This window comes from Fusarium keratoplasticum, chromosome 1 (genome assembly GCF_025433545.1).
Source record: "Fusarium keratoplasticum isolate Fu6.1 chromosome 1, whole genome shotgun sequence".
NCBI lineage: Eukaryota > Fungi > Ascomycota > Sordariomycetes > Hypocreales > Nectriaceae > Fusarium > Fusarium keratoplasticum.
In genome coordinates, this window is record NC_070529.1 from 5439274 (window position 1) to 5462147 (window position 22874).

The 22874-nt window shown below is 53.6% G+C and overlaps 6 protein-coding genes across 6 annotated transcripts; 2 read left to right on the forward strand and 4 right to left on the reverse strand.

Moving 5' to 3' along the window:
• Nucleotides 1-1596: 1596 nt before the first annotated feature.
• NCS57_00162300 (uncharacterized protein) lies at nucleotides 1597-4285 on the reverse strand (the record flags this gene model as incomplete). The annotated part of the gene is made up of 2 exons (XM_053051682.1): nucleotides 1597-3218; nucleotides 3268-4285. 2 exons carry the CDS (start codon nucleotides 4283-4285, stop codon nucleotides 1597-1599), a joined length of 2640 nt encoding a protein of 879 aa, XP_052920197.1.
• A 749-nt stretch (nucleotides 4286-5034) lies between these two features.
• NCS57_00162400 (Nicotinate phosphoribosyltransferase) lies at nucleotides 5035-6521 on the forward strand (the record flags this gene model as incomplete). The annotated part of the gene is made up of 3 exons (XM_053051683.1): nucleotides 5035-5230; nucleotides 5288-6350; nucleotides 6401-6521. 3 exons carry the CDS (start codon nucleotides 5035-5037, stop codon nucleotides 6519-6521), a joined length of 1380 nt encoding a protein of 459 aa, XP_052920198.1.
• Nucleotides 6522-7462: 941 nt separating this feature from the next.
• Nucleotides 7463-8143, forward strand: NCS57_00162500 (uncharacterized protein; the record flags this gene model as incomplete). Its single annotated transcript, XM_053051684.1, has 1 exon — nucleotides 7463-8143. The coding sequence occupies one exon, from the start codon at nucleotides 7463-7465 to the stop codon at nucleotides 8141-8143; it is 681 nt and encodes a 226-aa protein (XP_052920199.1).
• A 444-nt stretch (nucleotides 8144-8587) lies between these two features.
• NCS57_00162600 (Fumarate reductase) lies at nucleotides 8588-10150 on the reverse strand (the record flags this gene model as incomplete). Its single annotated transcript, XM_053051685.1, has 1 exon — nucleotides 8588-10150. The coding sequence occupies one exon, from the start codon at nucleotides 10148-10150 to the stop codon at nucleotides 8588-8590; it is 1563 nt and encodes a 520-aa protein (XP_052920200.1).
• Nucleotides 10151-11441: 1291 nt separating this feature from the next.
• NCS57_00162700 (Acetate permease A) lies at nucleotides 11442-12383 on the reverse strand (the record flags this gene model as incomplete). Its single annotated transcript, XM_053051686.1, has 3 exons — nucleotides 11442-11535; nucleotides 11590-11985; nucleotides 12046-12383. The coding sequence occupies 3 exons, from the start codon at nucleotides 12381-12383 to the stop codon at nucleotides 11442-11444; spliced, it is 828 nt and encodes a 275-aa protein (XP_052920201.1).
• Nucleotides 12384-20429: 8046 nt separating this feature from the next.
• On the reverse strand, nucleotides 20430-21815 carry NCS57_00162800 (uncharacterized protein; the record flags this gene model as incomplete). The annotated part of the gene is made up of 1 exon (XM_053051687.1): nucleotides 20430-21815. The coding sequence occupies one exon, from the start codon at nucleotides 21813-21815 to the stop codon at nucleotides 20430-20432; it is 1386 nt and encodes a 461-aa protein (XP_052920202.1).
• Nucleotides 21816-22874: the final 1059 nt, after the last annotated feature.

Sequence of the window (22874 nt, forward strand, 5' to 3'; positions counted from 1 at the left end):
CTGTGGCTCGTCCCTCTCTCTGCGTCGACGACCGGGGTGTCTCGTGAGACACTGCCAGAGGCCGCGTCATCTGCTTGCTTCATGACAATTGGCTTGCGTACACGCGAATATCAAAGGTGAGAAAGGACTTTGCGCCTACTCGATCTCTTCCAATTGCCACCCCATGGTTCAGTTCAAAACAGCTTGCAAGGCAATGATTTTCAAGTCGATCGAGTCCTTAATAATCTGTCTTTGCACCGTGTTTTACTGATACGGACCTTGCCAAGAACTCAAGGTCCAAACGTCGGTTGAAGAAGCCGACAACTACCTTAGATCAGACTGCGAGTGCAGCCCCTTGTTGCTGGCCCGTACAGCCTTACGTATGCTTCGGGCCGCTATTTCAGATGAATATTCACTTTGCAGCGTGGTCCTTGTGGGCTAATTAGGTTTCCGTAACCCAACTGTCTTTGGCCATGTCCGCCTCAAAGTCCAAGTTTTTGATGGAGACCCATGCATTCAAGCCAAGAGAATGGATATCTGCCTTCAAGAAAGACTGACGGGCAATTCTGCCACCTCTAGGCTTATTCCGAGGCGGATCTTTCCTGCCTGTGGATGACTGACGTCGAGTGGCTATCGATCCTCAAGATCCCCTCTCGTCACTTACAGCGCCACAACAATGCCTCTTACCCCATCCCCTCGTGATGAAAACTGCGTACACGCTCTTGAAAGCAAACCTACGTTGTTCAAGCTGCCATGGTCCCTTCCAACTTGACCTCTCTTAGATCAAGTAGGACGTCGTTGGTCTCATTACAGCATTGTGGCACACCAACCGCCAATCCCCGTCACCCCATCAGGCCGCCCACTTACACACATATGGGAAGTTGCCCGTCGATGATGTTGGTCGACATGAAGCCATCTCTGCAGTAAGACCAATCTGGGCAGGGCCTAGAAGGCTCCTTTGATGGCCTGGGGACGCGCGTTCTCGGCGGCCCCTGCACCCGTCAATATATCTCGGCGGGTTCTGCGAGCTACACACGGCTGCTTGCGGCAATTGAGAGAGGGCCCGGGTATTTTAGTTTGGTCGGTATTGCTCTGGTGACGCATGGTTAGGCGCGGTTCGGGATGTGGTGTCCTGTCACGATGTGAAGGTTTAGGCCTTCCTTCATCTTGGGCTTCGTACATGATCCTACCATGTGAATGGCAAGACGGGCCGGGAATGGATCCTAGAGAAAGACCTCATTACGGATAGACCAATGGGAGCTAACTGTGATGGGAGACTTGCCCGAGAAACAAGGCTGGCGTGGAGGTGAGGGCATTCAAGTGGTCACGGTACCCCCATCAAGGGCATACGTATGCTTGCGTTCAGAAGCATCATCCATCCTGTACCAAGAAACCTGATTCAAATAAGCCGTACGTACATTGGCTTGTGTAGCCGTACAGAAAACCATCCAAGAAATCTACAAATCAGAAACTCTCCTTGACCCCTGATATCCATTCATCCTATGTATCCGCTCTCTCTCGGGCCCCCCCTACGTGACTCGAAAAATCTGGACAGGCCCCCTTTCACACAAAATGTACACACACCACATGCCACCATCCAAAAAAGAGAGTATTGAATTACCTCCGCCACTGCTCAACGCTAAAGTAGCTCTCGGGCATTTCCACGTCCCACGTCGGCCTCTCCACCAGGGCGACCTCGAGGGGCTGGTCCGCCCGGCTTAGGGGCACAACACCAAAGATGGGCCGGTACTTGTATGTCATCCACCAGCTCTTGCGCTCACCGCCAGTCTCTGCGACCTCGAGGTTGTTGTTGCTCTCCTCATGACGGTTCCGCAGTTGGGCGAGCTCGCCGTCGGCCTGGTCCATCTCATCGTCGCTGTCGACGTCCTCGGCTCGTGGGGCGTCGTCCATATCGATGTCCTCCCACTGTCCGGCCGTGTGCTTGCGGACCTGCGAGGGCACGAGAGCTCCCTGCTCCATCTTGCCTCCGGCACCGCTAGTAGGACCGGTCCTCTTCCGCTTGAGGCCTTGCTTGCCTGGGGTGGCCGTGGGATCGCTGACCTCACTCTCCACTGTAGGCTTGGGGAGATCCTGCGCCAGGTCGAGCATCAGCAGGAAGGACACGCCGTAGATCCAAGCGCGAGAGCCCTGCCAGAGAACACCCTTGGCCAGGTCGAGAAGATCCTGCACAGGTGCGGGGAGGTCCTTTCGGGCATGACGACGGGACCAAGGAGTGAGAGAACCCTGGAGAGGGTGGAAGGTGAGCAGGCTCCACGACGAAGTGATAGCAAGGAGGGTGTAGTCATCGACATGGTCGGATGCGGCAACTGCGCCGTTGGCGGAGCCCTTCGCTTGAGGCACGTCCTCAGAGAAAGAGAGGACTGTAGCAGCCGAGGGCAGCTTGGGCAGTAGCTTGGCACTAGGGTTACGAATCCACTGCCTGACGCTCGACGATGCATCTTCCTCATCCTCTGAGGAGTCACCGTCGTCCGAGGAGGACGCGTCACCCTCAGACTTGGCGTTGGTCTCCCCATCGGCAGGTAAGATCCAAGTATCCAGATATCCGGCTAGATCGGACGTCGCGAGCACCTTGGAGTCTGCTGAGAAGGCGATATGTGTGATGGTCCTGTCGTAAGCCCCCAATCCGCCATTCTGGATGTAACGTGGAATTTGGCGTCGTAAGCGTGCAAGTCGTTGTACTTGGGGTTCAAAGGCGAAAATGTTTTTGGGCTCATTGGGGCCAATCTTGGCCATCACAACCCGAGACCCCTCTTGGATTGCGCAGAGCCACTGAGAGTCGGGGGAGAGCTGGACTTTTGTGGCGCCAATGGTTGTGAGCTTCTGGGGAAGCTCGAGAGAGGACATCTTGACATCCGAGGGCTTGACGGGGTCTTGATGGCTTAGCGTGAAGGCCTTGACATCGTTGGCGGTAGAGACAACGAGGAGTGTGCCTTCGGCGTTGATAGAGGCTGAGGTGATATTCGAATCTCCCTTGACAACAATAGTCTTGAGGAGCTTGCGGTTCTGGTTGATGTCGACATTGTCGCCCTTGGCGTTGAACATGTCTGTAGCTGATTGTCGGAGAATCCAAACGTGAACCTCTCGTTCCCACCAGCTGACCACGAAGCGAGCCTTGGGCGCACTGAGAAGAGGCGCTTGCTGTGGTAAGCTTGACATGATGCGGTGGTTCTCACGTCCCATTTCCTTCAGGGGAACCACGACGGGATTAGCATCGGGGCCTAAAATCCAGTTAGCGATGCTTCAGTGATATAGAAAGGGTGAACTGACCTCCGGACACAACAACGCTGATCCTGCCACTCTCGAACGATGCCATGGACTTGACATCGTGATCATGATATCTCCTGCCCCAGACCTTGCTCCATCGCTGGCCAGTGCCAGCATTCTGCTTGTAGAGAATTGTGCGCCGGTCCATGCCTCCGCTGAGAATCGAGGTGCCATCAGCGCTCGTTGCAAGACTGAGGACATCTTGCTTGTGGCTCTGGATTCGCTGAGTTTGCGTATATGTCTTGCCGTCCCAAATGCAGACCTGGCCAGTCGAATCTCCTGAAACAATGTTGCCTCCAGGCAGACACTTGACAGACCAGACGATGATGTCCTTGGATCCACCGACGAGGTCAGAGCCCAGCGTCATCCTGCGCAACATGTGGCCCTTTGTGATGTCGTACGCCCGGATCGTGCTATCGGAGCATCCGATAATGGCGACCTTGCGGGATTGGAAGGTGATGCTGACCATCTGGGCCTTCTTGGTCGGGGATCGCAAGAGGACTCGCTGAAATCGGAGGTCATCATCCTCGATCGAGTACATGACGAGCTCGCCGTCAATTGTACCGGCAACCAGCTTGGTGGAATCCTGAGAATCGACTCCAAGGGTTGTTTTGTCGGAACCAGCAGGCTGGGCGGCCATGCACCAGATGTCGCCGTGCTGACCGCTGGCATGCCTCTTAGGCTTTCCCTTCTCGAGATCCCACTCGGTCACCGTAGAGGTGTAGCCTATGCTGAAGAGGCGCGACTTTCCAGCGACGACGCGTCCATCGCCGAGATCCTGGTCGGGCTCGTTGACCCAAACAAGTCCATCGACGCTTCGATCCTTGCCTCCAGGGATGATGAGCTCCTGGTTCCAGGAGCCATTCGAAGGGTTCCAGATCTCGATGTCGCCATTCGCTCGTCCGATCGCAAGTCTAGCGTTCGAAGCTTGCAGGGCCGACCGCGTCTTTGGGTGCGAGAAGGCGATGGCGTTGATCGCGGACGGCTTGTAGGGGACGAATCGACACCGATGGACGTCCATGGTGACGGCGGTTATCGGCTTTGATTGCGCTTCTCGGTCGCGTTCCGTCGCGTGATTGTGTTATTCCTTTGTTCTAGTACCAAATATCAATTCCGAGTGGTTGCGCAGATCGAGAGTTTGTCGTAACCTGCCGCCGCGTACCCAGGCGTTGAGGTCCAAGAAGAAAGATGCTGGCCTCGCAAACTTTCCAAATTTTTTTCTTTCTGGAAGAAATAAGGTGTGGTCATAGCGCCCAAAATGCCCCTCCATCCCCACCTCCTGTGGCAGGAGCAACCAACCCTCTCTGCCCCTCCTGCTGCGTCTAGAGCGGCGGCGCGGTGGGCGGCGGGCTCTGGAGCGGCTCCTCTCTTCGCCGATTGAGCGTTTCAGCCCATTCTGAATGCGTCACATTTTGTCCTTTTCGGCCGACTTTGCTTGGATTGTGACTCAAACAACCTGCGCTCTGCCAAAGGAGATTTAATCTTGCCGACGTCATCGCCCCCAGCCTTGCGACACCTTCTCGTCCAACGTCCCTTCTCCATCCCCTCAGCGCGACGTCTACCAATAATCTCCGTTTTCCTCCATCTCCGCAATCCCTCGTGAGCTCAGGCGCGCCGCCTCCCCGAGCTACGCACGACTAGCCTGCCTGCCTTGTCAGCTCCGCATCTCCGGCCTCCTCTCCCCAAGTCTCCGAGAGTCCAGCGCTGCGTGCTTCCCTCTGTCTACGCCGTCCCCGAAATCTCTCAATCACGTCGCAAAAGGCCGCAATCATGGACTTCAACAGCTCTTCGCCCTTCCCCGAGGGCGTCATCTCCTTCCTCGACACCGATCTGTACAAGTTGACGATGCAATGCGCCGTTTTCAAGTTCTTCAAGGACGTCCCGGTCACGTACGCCTACACCAACCGAACTCCCGACAAGAAGCTGTCGCGAGCTGCTTTCAAGTGGCTTGAGGAGCAGATCCGAAGTGAGCTCACTACGAATCTCCTAGTGGGGTATCCTCAGGACTAACCTTGATGACCAGAGCTTGGAAACATCTCACTTTCCACCGACGAGTACCTTTTCCTCAAGAAGCACTGCGACTATCTCACTACCGATTATCTCAACTTCCTCAAGGAGTTCCGCCTAAGTCCCCGAGAGCAGGTCATCGCTACCTTTACGCCCGTTGGTGAGGATAATGGAGATGACTCGGTTGTTGGCGACGTCGACATCCAGATCAAGGGAGCCTGGGTTGACACGATTCTCTACGAAATCCCCATGCTGGCGTTGACATCCGAAGCATACTTCCGTTTCATGGATACGGACTGGAACTACGAAGGACAGGAGGAAAAGGCATTTGAAAAGGGCATGACGCTGTTGGAAGCTGGATGTGTCACTTCTGAGTTCGGCACACGAAGACGCCGCGACTACCACACACAGGCCCTTGTGTTTCGAGGTCTGGTGAAGGCTTCGAAGGAGGCTGAAAAGAAGGGCTTCCCTGGCAAGCTCTCCGGAACCAGCAATGTCCACCTGGCCATGCGCTTCAACATTCCCCCTGTTGGTACAGTCGCCCACGAGTGGTTCATGGGCGTGGCATCGATCATTGGCGACTACAAGAAGGCCACCGAGGAGGCACTCCGACACTGGGTGGGCTGCTTTGGCACCAAGCTTGGTATTGCCCTGACCGATACATTCGGCACCCAAGAGTTCCTACGCTCTTTCAGTCTGCCTGTGCGACCTGTGGAGGGTGGATTCCCAGCCGAGACCTTCCAGAAGGCCGATGGAAGCATGAAGACGTATGCTGAGACGTTCGCTGGAATTCGACAGGACTCCGGTGATCCTGCCGAGTACACCAAGGTGATGCGAGACTTTTACGACAAGCAGGGCATCACAGACAAGAAGCTCCTTGTCTTTTCGGATTCCCTCAACATTGAGAAGTGCCTCGAGTACAAGACCATCTCGGACAAGCTGGGTTTCCAGCCAACATTTGGTGTGGGAACGTTTCTTACCAACGACTTTACGCACCTCAAGGCCGGCACCAAGTCGGTGCCCCTGAACATTGTCATCAAGCTCAGCTCTGCAGGAGGCCGCCCAGCCATCAAGATCAGGTAGGTTCCTGCCCTGAAAATTTTGTTGAGATGAATCTAACACCCAACAGCGACAACATCGGCAAGAATACCGGTGACAAGGAGACCGTAGAGAAGGTCAAGAGGGAGCTCGGTTATGTTGAGCGCGAGTGGAAGGAGGGAGACGAGACGGCACGATGGGGAAAAGAGTAAGATACCAAGGCCGCAGTCGCCAACGCCATGCACATTTCACCAAAGGTAGATTTGGAAAGCAGAGAAAGCGAAGAGAGGGAAGCAATAGCTTGGATACGGCGATAACAACGGAAGCTGAGGACATGATCATTTGAGTAACGATTCCCCAAATAGACGACAAGCATCTACTAGACGTTGCTTTGAAATCAACATGCATGCAATACAATAGATGCTGGACGAGGACACTCGAGACTTCTGGCTGAGCAGGGTGCCTCTCTCCCTTGATGCTGTGCCACGTCCCGCATCCTGCGAGGTCACTTCCAAATCAGGGGGAATGGCTTCCTGAAGGACCCAACACGGGGCAGTGCCTGCCCCGTCTGCTCATCGGATAGCAACTCAGAACCCGAGGGGTTCCAGCCCATCAAGGAGAGCTCGCTTCCTGCCACCTTCCCTATCATCGAGGAGCTGGTCAACAATCACAACAGTGATGGGAAGGTTGACGATGGAGGGAGAGAGTGGCTAGGTACGTGAAAGGGAATCTAGCAAGCTCTTCGGTTGGTATAGAGCCAAGTTGTTCATTAGAAGAGAGTTGCTTTCAGCGCGTCATCAAAGATATCGATGATGAAGCATTGAACCGAATTGATTGACTTTGGTATCGAGGATTGGTAGGTGCGATATTGAGATTGGCGTGATTCTTGTTGAGATACTGGAAAGCACGCCCTGCTTCGTCTATTCATCGGGTCTCTCCTTCCTTCCTACCTCTAGCATCTATATAAGCTCTGTCTTCGACGCCCACGACCAGCTCATCATTCTTCCAACTCCATCCAACTCCATCCATCATCTAGCATCTAGCATTCACCATCAACCATTCGCCATCCATCCATTCCCAGTGTTTCTTCACTTGCTCTCTCTAAACACCAACTTCCATCGTTGTAGTTCTTCCCTCTCGATCACCCGTCACCATGCTCATCATCAACACCATCCTCCTCGCCTTGCATGCCACCATCGGAGCGTCGGCACCGGTCCTCGACGGCGACAGAATGCAAGTTGAGCATCAAGGCGACAGGTCAACCTATTGGTACCTCCCTGAGCACAACCCCATGACAACAAAACACCTCGGCTTCCGGGTCATCGTCCAGGCGGTAAAGGGGCCCGAGAGGGTCGACAAGGCCACGAAGGGTAAGGCTTCGAGAGAGGCTGCGGCTACCAAGACTACGGCTACGACAAAGGATACAGCTCGACCGCATGTTCGTCGCAACAACAACGCACAAGAGGGATCTGGCAAGATTGGTCTCCTCGAATCTATTGCACTGGCTGTCGGCATCGACCCCAAGTCCATCTCAGAGTATCTGAACAACCTACGGAACGATTTCCCCGTCCAAGTTCATGGCGCGCTGCCAACTTGTCTCAACCAGGCCGCTCGGCAAAGCCTTACAGCTATCGAAGCTTCACTGTCCAGTATCCCCAAATGCATGAGTGCCACCGGCGACGAGATCGAGATCAGCACAGATGGCGTCGAGGTTGACGCAGATGGGCTGCCTGTGTGTCTTGATAAGGCGGGCCAGGATACTCTGGACTCTATCCAAAATGCACTCACCAACTTGGGCGACTGTGCGACTGCGACTCCCTTGTCCAGGACTTAGGGTTAGAGTTGGTGAACGGTGGAAGATGTCAAATGGGTGTGTAAGATGGTTGTTGAACAGTCGAGAGTAGTGTTCTACCTGTATGAATTGAGAGTATTGATACACTAGACCTTGGTTCATTGGACTGATGATGTGACATGACTATGCGATCTTACGCCGGTGTGTCCATTGAAGCTGGTTCTGACTGCATCTATCTGTCTCTTCTTTTGCGCCTGCCCACGCATGTATGTATGTAGATGCCCAACATGGTGGTGAATTCATTGTTGACTCCCAGCCTAAGCACACGGTCACAACATTCGGGGCACAGTGCAGATATTGAATCATTATCCTTGGTATTGGACTAGCTAACATAGACGCACCTCACTCCAGGTGAGTAAAAATGTACAGACAAAAGTGCGAATTGAGCATCATGTAACAATCATGTCAAGGCTCGCTTCACCACATCTAGGACGAGGCGGCAATCTCAGCACCGGCAGTCCGTCCATAGACAACACACTCCAGCAGGGAGGATCCTCCTAGACGGTTGTCGCCGTGAATACCGCCAGTAATCTCTCCAGCGGCAAAGAGACCGGGAATGGGCACGAGCTTGTCGTCGCGCTTCCGCAGGACGTGGGCCTTTTCGTCGATGGCGACACCTCCCATGGTAAAGTGAACGATAGGGGTGACACGACCAATGTAGATGTCTTGGTCACGGTTCTCCTCGCCGGGCTTGAGAGTCCATCGGCCGTGCGTCTTGCGGCCAAACTCATCCTCTGCTCCCTCGGCGACGGCCTTGGCGTACTTATCGACTGCTGCGATGGCGGCGGGCTCGAGGTCGCGGACCTTGACCTTCTTCATCAGGCCCTTCCACTCGTAGAAGCTGATGTGGTTGGCAGAGGCCTCAGACGCACCGGGGTCGAGGAGAATGGTCACGTCCCACTGCTTGATGGTACCGTCGCCGTCTGTTGCGGCGGGAAGCTCCATAACGGCTTTGCTGACATGCTCGCGCGTCTCCATCTCGTTGACGAAGCGGGAGCCAGCAGACGAGAGGAGGATACCACCCTCTCCACGGAGCATCTCGGCAGCGAGGAACTTGAGCATAGTGTTGGGGCTCGCGGGGTCGACGAAGCCTGTGGGGTGGATCTGCACACTGTCCATGTCGAGGAGCTCGGCACCCACGGCGGTGAGGATGTCATGAGATCCTGGTCGCTCCTCGTTGGTTGAGGGGATGCCCTTGAGGTCAGGACGGTAGCGAGCAAGGAGACCGGTGGCATCGCCTGCGAAGCCGCCGCTGGCAAACATGACGGAACCCTCGAGGCTGTGCTTTTCACCCTCGAATTCGTACTCGACGCCCTTGACGGCGTCATCCTCGCTGAGAAGCGCCTTGACTTCGGCGAGGTTGGTGATGGAGAACTTTTCATTTTCCTTGAGCTTGTTGAGAAGAGCAATCACGATGGCAGCTCCGGGTGGTGTCTTTCCAGCGCCGCGGTGGGTGCGGGCGAGACTATGGCCGCCGAGAGGAGCGACAACACTCAGGTCAACGCCGATCTCATCAACGAGCCAGTTGACGGCTGCTGCGGATTCGCCGGTGAGCTTGGTGATGAGAGTTTCACGGTCGACGGGTGGCTGAGCAAGGCCGAAGCGAGAGCCCGCTGAGCGAACGGTGTCGCTATAGAAGAGAGTGTCGCTCTCGACGCCAGCGGCTTTCTGGTACTTTGTGCCGGCGCCATTGATACCAGAGGAAGCCTTGATGCTGTTGCCGCCGGGCTTAGGAGCGCGGTCGAGCAGGTGGACTGAGGGCGCGCCGCGCTGAAGAGCCTCGTATGAGGCTGAGAGGCCTGCGAGGCCGGAGCCCACGACGATGACGGGGCGACGAGCGGCGGATGTGGACATGGTCTTTGAGAACACGGATGTAAAGGTTGAGAGGTGGTTTCCGTAGAGCATAGCAGTGAATGCTACCGCGATACCGATGCAGGAGAGGAACAGGATCTGCGGCCTGCTCATTGTCCAGCGGAGGATGCGAGGCATTGAATGGGGGTGGGATGCGGGGAGGCGGTATCGGCCGTGGGTTGCTTGCTTTTATGGCTGACTATGCTCAAACTGGACACGTTGAGGGCATGACGACGACGATGGTAGCTTAGCTCAGCAGGAAAAGTGTCGGTGACTTGCGAATGACCTTCTTTGGAAGGGAACTGGGGGTATCTGATCAGCGGATGGATGAGAAAGCACGGCATGAGATGATGGTGGACTGTTGGCTTGGTGGTTCGGAAGTCATCAGGTGATTTTCCCCCATCGTACGATGTTTGATCAGGTTCTGGATTGAGCTTCTCCGGGAGAGTGTGTAAAATAGGGGTCCAAGTGTCGCCATTTATAAGATGATCTTTTTGTAAACTCCGAAGGATCTCGGTAGACGGAGAGATCGCTTTTTGCGAGATCCAAGATTTTTGGGAAAGGATAGTAGGATTTGCCATGTGGTGCCTTTCCGCCGTACGTGGGGCCGTGTTTAGGCCCGCTTTTGTCGGTGACGCGGCCCCACTCTGCCGTGCCGATCGCCGAGATTTCAAGACGGCTCGGGGGAGGACAGGAATGTCATCAGGCACCAAACTTAATTTCACCTGCGAAATTTGAATGATATAACTTGGCATAGACGACAGTAAAATATCCCCCTTATCTGCTGCACTCTTTGGAAACACGGTAGATAAAAGAGTAGATGCCATTTCCACCGTGGCTATGCGTCGATAAAGTGACCCCCACACAGCTGATATGATAAGCCGTATCCGTACCCGTGATCAATTTCCGGATGCTGTCTACAGTGGAGAGCCTCTGCATGGCGTCGGCACGGGTCATGCGAGATGAACCGGCGGGGATCGAGACTGAAACGGCCGTCGGATCCGGACCGGGACAGGCCCGAGGAACCGTCGGTGGGGGCTCCGTTCCCTGCCTTCGGGCTCGTTCTCAAGCTCTTACTCAAAATGGCTACATCTACGAAACAGCTTACTCAGGGGAAGTTCATATATATCATCACATCATTTGTCTCTCAAGCAGTTTATATGTCCACTTTGATGCTTTTGTACAAAACTATGTACAGTTCCCAGTCAATTAAAAAGACCGCTATGCCATATATGCAAAATGTTTCTTCCTCCGTTTCGGTAGCGGCTATATGATATGAGCCGGTGGACGCTGGCTGGGGCAGCGGAACACGCTCTTAAATACTCCTCCAGCGGAGCCTGGTTCAGTCCGGCTGACAATCTCTTCCTACTTTTATGATAAATTCCAAGTCATGACGCATAAGACGCGAGAATCTCTCTCCATTGTTAAATTAAGCCAGCTCTCGCTCAGTCTTCTGCTTGCGGAGCTCGCGGGCCTGGTCCGACCAGGGGAAGTGGATCACAGGGACCTGGAAGAAGGAGTTGCTGAATCCGAAGTTAGCAAGTGGGTTTCATGTGATAGTCAAGTTCAAGACATACCTGCTGTCCTGGAGACCAGCCAAGGCGTTGTACCACGCAAGGAATGCGGCAAGGAATCCAAAGAGACCTGCAGCCTTCTGGAGAGCGATCTGGGCAGCGTGGTTGCCGAGGTCGTGGGCATAGTTCTCGCAAGCGAGCAAGAGGAAGCAGATATCGAGGAAGAAGAAGAGAAGGAAGAAGGCGAGGGTGGACTTGAGGGTGCAGATAAGGAGGAGGGTGGTGAAGATGAACCATCCAGTCAAGAAGAAACCCATGACGGATCCAGTATCGCCCTCGTAGGGTCCATCAGCACCGAGGACATTCCAGGTAGGAGTCTGAAGCAGACCATAGGCGATCCAGAAGCCACCATATGACGACAGAGCAGTAGCACCGAATGTGTTACCAACAGCCATCTCCCTATTGAGTACTTGTTAGTCAAGGTTTCAGAGTTGCATTGAGTGTGAGAAGTAGACATACCACATGCCAGCCAGCAGCTGAACAAGACCACCGTAGCCAAATGCCAAGGGGATGGCAATGGCAGGAGCGGTCTCACCACGGACATGCATGTTGATGCAAGAGAGAACAAAGGTGGTGAGGGCGAAAGCGCATAGTCCTAGGGGAGCCGGGTTGGCAAACTTGCGGTGCTCCATTGGCTTCCAAAGGCCGGGCTGGAGGGCACCTCCGAATGCTGCTTGCATGGAAGTGTAGTCGACATGGTGATGATGGTGGTGAACCTCCTGACCGGCGATGCTCTGACGGTCAAGGGTGACGCTCTTGTCCGAGTCGTGGTGCGAGTCGTGAATACGGTCGGCCATTATGGATATGATGTAAGGTTCGATGAGGATAGTCGAAGGATAATGTTCAGAAGAGCAGGATATCGGCGTCCCAGGGACAATGGGAGTGGTCGTGATAGAGAGGTTCTGGGGGAGGGATTGGTGTAAGTGAAGAGGGATAGTTTAGGTCCAGTGGCGTAAACTATGAGAGTCCCTCTCGAGGTTAGGAGAAAGGAAGAGATGAAGGACGTTGACTGACGTGTAGGAACAGTCTGGGGAAACGGTGGGGAGAGAGATTGGGTTTTTAAAGTGAGTGACGCTGGGGCAAGATATGATGAGATTTATCTAAACAGGGTCTGGGGAGGGGAGAACAGGGACAAGAAGGGGACGGGACATGAGCAAGCGGAGCAGGGGACTCAAAGACCGTCTCCTCGTGCCCTCGTGGTAGAACGAGACCAGACTGGGCAGTGGAGGCGACGGCGAGGGGATACCTGGTGGAGGCCAATGGCCAGTGGAGAAGACGAAGTGGAGGGAGGGCGGAGTAAGCGGAGGAGGGTGTGGAGAGAAGAGAACCTGACAGGGGGTCTAGTCCATGTCCGGGGTCTTTTAGGTCTGGATGGATGGATGGGTGTATCAAAGACAGGGGGGTTTATGGATATGTTGAGAAGGAGGCTTTCAGAGAGTGACTGTGCGAAGCACATAGACTGCCATTGTGATGAGAAAAACGTGATGTCAAGGTCCAGGCTTTGAATGTTAAGGACTATCGTATGCTTCAAAGGCCACCATAAGGTGAAGCGGTATGAGCGGGTGAGGGGATAATGGCACGGGCAGCCATGTCTCTGAGCAACCCGGTTGCATCAACGAGGGATAATAGAAGATATGAGGGGAAATACAGAGCAGATGCATCATTCTCAAAACGTACGCCCTCGGACGACCGACCGAGCGGTGCAGAAACGGGAGGAGGCGGACATCCAGTTGACAAACCAAGACAGGGTCTTTCGGCAACGACGATGGGGAGGCCCCAACATTGAGCCCGCGGGGAAGAGATCAGAACTATGGGGAAATGAAAGAACTCGGTGGTAAGACATCTGGATATCCGCCAACAGCATGGTCTGGTCAGCAACCGAGGAGTGAGGACCCGGGTGAACCAACCATGCCTGGTGCCCGGTCTTCAACTTCCAAGCGCTTCAGACAGGCGGAATATGCCCCAAGCGCATGCGGGGGAGTGCTAAGGAGCTTCTGTACGTGCGTTAACCTGGTTTGATCGTCGCCGATTCCATGGTCGCCGGCGTCCTAGATCCGCGGGATGGCGTCGGCGCCACGGGACGTCCCTCTCAGTCACTCTCTCCTTTCCTGCCAACCTGCGCAGAAGGACAACTGAGAGGAGCAGCAATGTATCTGACTAAAGAGAGTAGGTAAGCATAGCAGCCTTGACATCGGGAAATAAAGTCGGTAAAGGTTGTTTGGGGGTGGATCAGTAGGAGGCGTGGAGTTAGACCGCGGAGACATGAATGACCCCGAACTCGTCCAGGGAGGAATAGCAAGACCTGATGGAGGAACAGTTTGTTAATCCGCGGTGACGGATAGGCTGGAATTAAAAGTTGGGGTAAAACGCATTCCCCATCATCGTGAAGCCTGGATATCCCGGCACAGAGGTAGACAACTCGTCTCATTGGGAGAGCGTCAAAGCACGGCGAGGCGGAAATGGAACGATCCAGGGACCGACAGACTCGAATGAGCGCATACAACAAGCATTAGAGTGAATAAGAAGAGGCATGCAGGACACATCATCCGCGGAATTGACGGGGTATGCGTCGTGACGGAGACTGGCGATGGATGTTATGTGAGGAGCGATGGAGTAGACCAACCGAGATGGGCAATTTTTTTTCTCTCCCTGGTACGTACCGTGTGCCTGGTTTCAGCCCTCAACCTCGCTGCAGTGATGAGACGGAAGGTACGGACGGCGCAGGACGTAATAAATCCGGATATCCTCCTCTCAAGATTGGGGGAGATCGCGTAATCCGCCTCACTTGAGAGAGCCGAGGGCTACATGATTAGTATCCGGCGCCTCCTGAGTGGAGGCATGTCCCCGCGCCCGCGGATCGCCTTACGAGATGAATAAACTAGCAATCCAAATTGACGTCTGTCAAGGTAAAATCATAGGGGAGAGGCCGTGAGGGAGAGCACGTGGACTAGGCAAACCAAACTCAATGTGTCCAGGGTCGTCAAGGTGGCCTGGGTGGAGAGAGGTTGGGAGGAACCTAGGTACGTACATGTAGATCCACACCCACACCCAGGCACGCACAACAAAATTTGACAGGATTTTCCTCCGACGGCTACGGCCGAGATGCAAGACGAGGAAGGGAAAAATGCCAGAAGGGGAGCGGGCGCGGGCGTGATTGGATCAAGGGGTCTGGGCGTGTTGGAGAAGCTCTAAGCAGGGGTGTGGTAAAAAATACGACACCTTCTGAGCAAGTGATGTTAGTGCTGGTGATGTCGACCTTCAAACCTCACTGAGACATCGAAAATAAACAATCTGGAGATTTTGGGCCCTGGATCACGGAAATCTGGGGAGACTCTGGGGTCTGGAGAAGGACCTGCTGCCTGTTTCCCCGTAAATCTGTTCAGCAAATGACGATGACGGCGAACATGATGATGAATACAAGATCGAGGCAAATCTCCCCATGGACGTTGACCGAGGGTTGGCCTAAGCTGGCACAACAGTGGGGAAACAAGAGAGGCAAGAAAGCAGCAGGAATCTCGTCACAAATCAATCTCCTTGGGCGGCAACAAAGGGGGCCCAGTTTATCTTGCGCCGACATATCCGTGAAAGGGCATCGACGAGGGCCGTGTGGTGGCCTGTTGCTGCTACGATGTCTGGCATGAATCTTTTGTGACAAGAGGTTTAAGCGAACTCGACATTTTAGCAGTCCAAGTTGTTCGCGTCTATGCCGACAGTTTTACAGGCAAGTTTTGCTTCGACACGCAAGAAAAGCTTGCAAATGACGACAGCCCAGGATTTCTCCAAATCCCAAGAAACACGCTTGGAGGGTTCTCCTCACCGACGAGTTGGAGAAGTCCCTGGTCACCAGCCGCGGGGTCCAGACACCCAAAACCAAGTCGACCAGTGTAAGCGGGAGGGAACCGTCAAAGTATGCGCCATGCCATGTCTCTCTCGTCCGACACAAGCATCGACCACCTCCTACTCCAACTCTTCAACTCCAACCGTGAAATTGCGCCGGCATACGTTGACCTTTTTCGAGGCGCAACATCCGGCAGCCAAATTGCATGGGTGGCGTTCAACACCATCACTCATTAGACCAGGCCTGTTCGTCCGAAGACCTCTTGTCGCATCATGGCACAGCCAGCCAAGCCCAGGCAATGCCGGTATTGGCGTCTGCCCCCGATCGTTGTCTCTGCTGCTGCCAAGAGTGAAAATGAGAAGAGGCGTTCAAAGAGCCTCATTCACCTGCCCTCTCAAACCCCCTCAATCGTTGGCGGACAGCCCGGCTAATGAGTAAAACCAAATCACAGCATCTCGAGACTTATCCTCGGTTATCCGTCGGCATTCGAGAGATGGATCTAGCAAGACATAACCGACGCCGGAGCCGTCGTAGGGCCGCATCGAAGAGCAGACCTGGGTCGTCACTCGACACTAGACAAGGGGGGGCGGTGGAAGTGTCCGGCATCCATGGCTTGGCAGGAAGAGGCTCTTTTGCATCATCCTTGTTCTTGAACAGGGCATGCCACCTGGACCAACCGCCTCAGTGGTGGCGATTGGGTCAACCGAGAGAAGAGGGACAGCAACAGCGGGACCTTGACCACCATGATTGGCTTCCTCCCCCTCGTCAAGACCGAAGGGCCGAGTTGAGAGGGGGCGTGTTCGGCCCAAGTCCGTCAAGTTCTCCAAAAACAAACGTCTTGTTACCCTCGTTGGGTTTGAGTTCCCGGGAATGGGATCGGGGATTGATGACGGGAGAATGTGTTAAAACGGGACGAACTAGCGACTCGGTTAGCGTCAATCTCTGCAGCCGCCCTTACTAAGGAAGGGGACGGGCACTTGCTTGTGGCGCGCATAGAAACCTGCAACAGCCCACTCTCGAGGTGCCTGGCCTCTGAGGTGGGCTGCAGCAGCGCGCATCAGCTGCCTTCAGGCTGTTTTCCAGAAACATTGCCTGCAAGGGTTTTCCTAGACGGCAGGAACACCCGGTACCCAGCAAATTTAGTACCCTACGCACTAGGACCGGACATCCTGGCAGCAGCGATTCACTCTCACTGCAGCTGGGTGCAGGAACACGGTGACGCCACGCCCCATTGCCCATTGCGCCTGCCGTAGAGGAGAGACCCCCAACAGTCCCTTCGCCTCGCTTAAGGAAGGAGGCACAGTCAGTGCCTGGCCTGGCCTGTCTACTCCTCACCAAGCAGCCTCCCCTCATGGGATCCCAGCCAGCCCATCCCCTCAGCCTGTGTCCCCTCACCAAAGCGCTCCTCGCCGCTGTCTTTTCTTTCAAACCACCAGATTGTTTCCATCTTTCATGTTATCGACCTTTAAGCAAGCGAAAACAACTGAGCCTCTTCATTCCATCGGCCTTGCCGTCGGCGCTAGAACGTCCCCTTTTTAGCTAATGGGACAGCGATCGTGGCCGGCGTCGGCGGAGAAAGAGACCACAATGAAAAAAAAACTTGGCCCCCCATCACCATCATAAAAAATGTCGCTACGTACGTATGTCCTTGCTCGCCAGCGTGGGAGCGTGGAACTCCGAGACTGACGGTCCCACACGCAATCCATGATCGTATGAGCGAGGCTCCGCCTGTCGTTATCTCTCTGTCTCACTAGATTCCGCTTGCGGAACCGTCACCTATCGCTTTCTCCGAGAGACCTCCGTTACCATGACCGCTTGGGGTTCGCTGCTGCTACTGCTACCAATATTAGCCCGCATGGTGCTGGGTGGGTGGATGCAAAATGACGGTTGCAGTACTCCCCAAACCCCCAACACGGTGAGGCCAACAGAAGAGAGTCTCAAAGGCAAAGGATTTCGTTTTCAGCAGCAAGAGAACGCTCATCAATCAAACAATCGTCCTCTCACGCTATCAGCAGCGATCCCCCTGGCCATGATGAAATTGGATCTCGGATCACGGCTTTCTCCAACTGCTCAAAACCCTGCTCCAAAACAAGCACAGGCCGAAAAGCACAAGCCACCTTGTCTCGCAAGTTACGCCAGCCAAGAGAGAAGAGCCGCGAGGCCAAGAGGCTAGAGGCCAGCCTCAGGGATCCGATCGCCCAATACCACGCGCATGCCGTCCTCTAGCGCTTCCAGCTTTGACAAGCCACCGCCGCCAGGTCTCGACGATGCGACATCGCTATCGACACGTCCTAGAGTGCAAACACCTTACGGACTTTAATGCCCGGAACCACTTTGAACCTTGAGCGTTACATGCGTCAAGGTGATCAAGTGAACTCGTCGGGAGTTGAGCCTGTTTGTTGATGCTTCAGGCTGGCAAAGATTGAGAGAGAAACATTGCCAAAGATGGTGGTCGTAGCATCAAAGATGCACAGTAAACGATCTGGCAGGATCATGCTGGCAGTTCCAATGCTTGCCGTGGCTGTGGCCAGGTCACAACTTCTTCGTCAATGCTCGTTTGCAAGCCAGTGGGCAATCGTTATCTCGGTGTTCCACCGCTGCCCCCTGACCGTTGGTTCAAGACGTGGACCAGGCAGCTAGCAAAGTCCTTTCTTACGGCGCATTTCGCTCTCCGAGCCCTCTCCGGCCGAGATGTCCGTCACGATGCCAGACAGACGGTCAGGTTGACCTCGGTTCGCCAGAGCCCAACGCCCCTTCTTGATTTCCATGATGGGGCAGGGAATCTTTGGTCGAAACTGAGATTTACTTCCGCCTCCGATTTAGGCAACTTCCTTTCCTCCGAGTGCTAGTCTAGAGTGTTGTTGAACCGTTTCGTTGATATCGAGATGTGACGTGACAGGAGGCGAGTTCCTGAGTCGTGGCATCAATATTGGTGGACTCACGTCGATCATTTGTCACATCACTAGCAACTTGACCTCGGTTATGGTTCAACACATCTTACTGTGTCTGACCGTTATACGTGCCATCTCCCACGAGTAGTCATAACCCCTGGGAGTCAGAATCTACTCAGGGGGCCTCACTTTCACGACTGGAAGCCTCACGACAGTTACAAACATGGCGACCACTGGCAGTGACCATGTCTACAGGTCTTGCCACTCTTGAGAAACACCCTTGAACGACATGAATCCACGCCTGCTCGCAGGGAATGCCTCGTCAGAAGGCATAGCCCTGCTTCCAGATCTTTAAAAGTCGAGACCGTGCCCCTTACTTGCCGAAACAGTTCACCGTCAAAACCACCAAAGCAGCATCGTCAACCATTCTTTTGACTGTAGAGGATGTACAGCTGCGGCTCCGCATCATACATCGTCCGATGTGTGCGTCTAAACGCCCAAAAGTCGGAACTCGCTGCCGTTGAGACTCAGAAATACCCCTTTTGGGACCCCCAACCGCTTGGGTATGAACAGAAATCCCTTTCACGACAAGCCTCTCCTTGTTAGAACATCAACAAACGAACCGAAAGCATACATCCAGCTCTAGAAGACACAACTGCCGATGACGAGGTGGTGTTGACATCCTTCGAAAGCGAACGCAGGTGTTGCGAGGACAGAAGAAAGAATCTCGTGTTTCCTGAGACCATTTCTCATCGCAAATACCGCAGACCCTTTTCTGCATTGATTTCTGTGTCCCGAGTAAATAGCCCCTGACTGGTAGAGTAAGACGCTTCAAGCCATGCTCTCAACTCGAAGACTCCTCAACACACTCGCCCACAACTCTCAAATCTCTTCCGTAAAATAATGATATCTCTGAAGAGAGTTTTTGAAGTTAGGCAAACATTAAAATGAAGTTTGAGTCGTATCCAGTAGTCACCCACCGTGCCCCCTCAAATCCCCCTTAAACTCGCTTCATGCCAGTGAACACTCCCATAGAACTCCTCCCCAAGACGATTTCTGGCTGCAACCACTCATGAATCTCGTGATTATCTGCATCTTTCAAATAATTACATGGATCCCGAGTCCCACAGGTCACATCACCCGAGTTCCAGGCTTCCCCATATCCCACGAGCACAGGGCGTCTCCATGAAACTATCCCCACGGGGAACGTTCCCCAGGCTGACGCTCGAGCAAGATTCCTTAGGATCTCGAAAGGTCTGGGGCAATGCCGTGATAGCCGGGACCCACTGGTAGAGTGACTGATTCATGAAGGAGGAGTTGGGCCTTTGCCAAGCTTTGCCAGTAACTCCCTGGTTACACTCTTGGATCATTCTTGTCAGGTACCTGCTAACTAGTCGAAGCTACGCATGGTTGACTTTAGTTTGACTCTAGTCATACTTTTGCATTTCTTTGGTAATTGATGTTGTGTGGTGTGGTGTTGGCTTGGCTTTGGTGATGGCTTCCCCTGGCTACAGCCCACCCACGGTTGAGGTAGACACGACAATTACAATGTGTTGCGAATTAAATTGAATAAGCTATGTGTTTTTACTTTGGGTCTTACTGCGATTGATCCACCTCGAACTAGTTTATTCTTCAATGCCTTTTTGTTTTATTTGGCTGCCCTCCGACGAGCTGATGTGACATAAGGATCAATGAGGCGCAGCCCCTGAATCGTAGTTTTTAGACCCTTCACTTTCAACTTGTCAACTAAGTGGTGAATTCTTCAAATAATAACTAATACACAGTTGCTATTTTTTTTTTTTTAGAATTATTCATAGGCTCTGATCGGAAACAAATATCCATCTCCTTGTCGAATAGCTCACCCCTGGCAGGGAATCTTACCCTACACTCTCGACTTTCCCTTGTGCATCCACGACTGGGCATAACATGAATGGTTCGAGAGACTTCTACAATTAAACATTAATGAGGTGCTTCTGGTGAGTCTAGAGGCTCCTGTGTATCGAAATCTGTATAAATTCATGATTGTTTAGATGTGAAAGGAGATTAAGCATGTAACTGTGTCCATCGCCCAAGAACATCACACTCGTTCAACAAACCAAGACCTAGACATCTCCCTATTTATTAAAACTAGCATTCTCCAATCCACGATACTGACGCTTCGGGGGCTCCTTAAGCAGGGAGTCACTGTTGACAAGCCAAGTTGGCTCGTTCGACTTGTTCCGCTCCCTGTCAAGCTTTTTGTATTCGGCGTGCTCGATATGATGGTACGCGAGGAGGGCCTTGATCTTGAGGAGGGTGTAGAAGTAGTGGCATGGAATGAGGAAGATAAGGAGAGGGAGGATTCCCAAGAAGTCGCAGTATCTAAAGTCCATGTGGATCATGGTTATGATCGCCTCCACCATCTTCATGCCAAACAAAGCTAGGAGAAACCAGCAAAGGCTGAAATGATTCTGTGCGTAAAAATACGTAGACATAAACAAGGTGACGATGATGGCATCCCAGATCAGAGTGAATGAAGCAAGCTCAGAGAGCCATGTTGCGTAGAGACCCCATGGATAGCGGAAGCACTGTTGGGAGGTGAGCATGTTGGCGCTGATGCGCCATGTACTCCTGATATGACGCTCGCAATCGGCGATGAAGTCAGAGAAGGAGTAGATACAGACCTCGGTGGTCGTTCCAGGGGCAAACGGGACGTTGAAGCGGTCGTCATGCTGGAGAAAGTACAGGTTAAAGAAGCTGTGCTCATCTGCCGTGAGTGCGCCGATTCTTCCAAAGAAGCAGTGCTCCGTCTCATACTCATCCAAAACCTGCTCAAGAGCGTAAGTGCGATACAGCACAGTCGACCCCAAAGGAATTGCGGAGAAATCGTAAGCGGTTGCGACTCGATTCTGGACATGCAAGTAAGCATACTGGAAGTTGGCTAACCGTTTCCAGCAACCGGTCCAGAAGGAGTCACAGAGAGGTGCTCGCACACACTTGGGTACTGTAATGCAGTTCAATACGGGATGCTCAAAAGGGCCCAAGGCCCCTCCTAGAAACCCGGGTGGCCAAATCACATTGTCGTCCACAACTACACTGATGCGGGTCGTGACGCTCTTGACGGCGTGTGCAATCTGACGACGTTTGCTGCGTCTTGTGACAGCGCCGACGGTGATATGTTGCAGTGGAAACTCTTTCCGTAGATGCCCCAGGCGTCTTTCGAGGCGATCCCGATCTTCTTTGCCGACAGCGACGATATAAAGATACAAGGGATGGTTTTTCAAGATGGTACGGAGACAGCACTCGATGTCTATGCTGTCTGGGTTCGTGACCGGAACGATGACAGAACAGTCCCGGGGGGTATGAGCTACTCTGTGTACGGGCGGCACGCGGCCCCGGATGGAGGATCTTGCGATGTCTCCGATTAGAGTCCCGATGAGTCGCAAGAGGCGCGGAGCGAGGAGGAAGCAGATTGCGACGAGACTAACCACCTGGCCAGAGGTAGGAGCTTCGTCGCCCATAGTTGACGGGATGAATGATGTCCTGTGTTGTGTGTTGAGCGAAAGTGGGAGGACGAAGGATTTGTGGGCGAGTCGCGCAGGACGAGAACGAAAGATGGAACTGAATTTATATGAGCCTTATAACAACGCGAATGCTGTTGCTTGACAGAACAAAGCTGTTAGCCCTTCTTTGGAGTGTTCACTAGAACCTACTGTCATATTTCCACGTTATTCTGCTGTTCGACCTCTGATAAGGCAAGAAACAAAGAAACTGTACAAATAATAGGAATAACATCACCGGTACCGAAAGAATCGTAGGTTTGGCCTCCCTAATCAATGAAGTAGCCTTTGGTAGTCGGCATATTGGTCGTAGGGTCAAACCGACGAACCGACGGAATGTCGGGGAGGGTTCCTTTAGTGGCGATGACCCTGAGGAGCCATGAACAACCATTTTTGCGGGCAACCACTTGGGTATGAACATTGAGGCCATTGCAAGTTGACGGTTAGGCAATTGGTTGAAGACCACAGATTGAAGAAGGAAAGGCTTGGCCAGACACAGATGGGAGTAGAAGAGGAGAGTACGTACCTCCAGCTGAACCATCACGTGGAGGACTCAGCACTGGAGGCGGGAAGGAGCGCCCCCGTTAACCAATCGGCCGAGATGCGTGCGTCGGCTGCAACCCCCCCGCTTTATCCCCGCGGACGCGGAAGCTTACCAAACATATCCGATCCGTGAACTGGTTTGGTCTCATCTCAGCCACCAGTTTAATTAATAAGCTTGCGCCAGGGCAAGCCAGTCCACGTTGCAGGCGTTCGAGACAGAGCCTGTCCTGTCGTGTTCTATTCCACGTGGAAACGAGACTTGACTCGGTTTCTTTCGGCTCGCGTTCTATAGACGAAACGTCAGCTTAGCAACTTCAACTCTCCAAGATCCAACAGATTGATGGATGACAGCCTCCTCGTCCCCCCGCATTCTTCACCTCGGCAACACGGTGCTAAAGGTAAAAGCCAAGAGTTGGCGGCATCGCGCCCTCCTGCGATGCGACGCCAACCGAGCCAAAAATCGATGATCCAAGATGC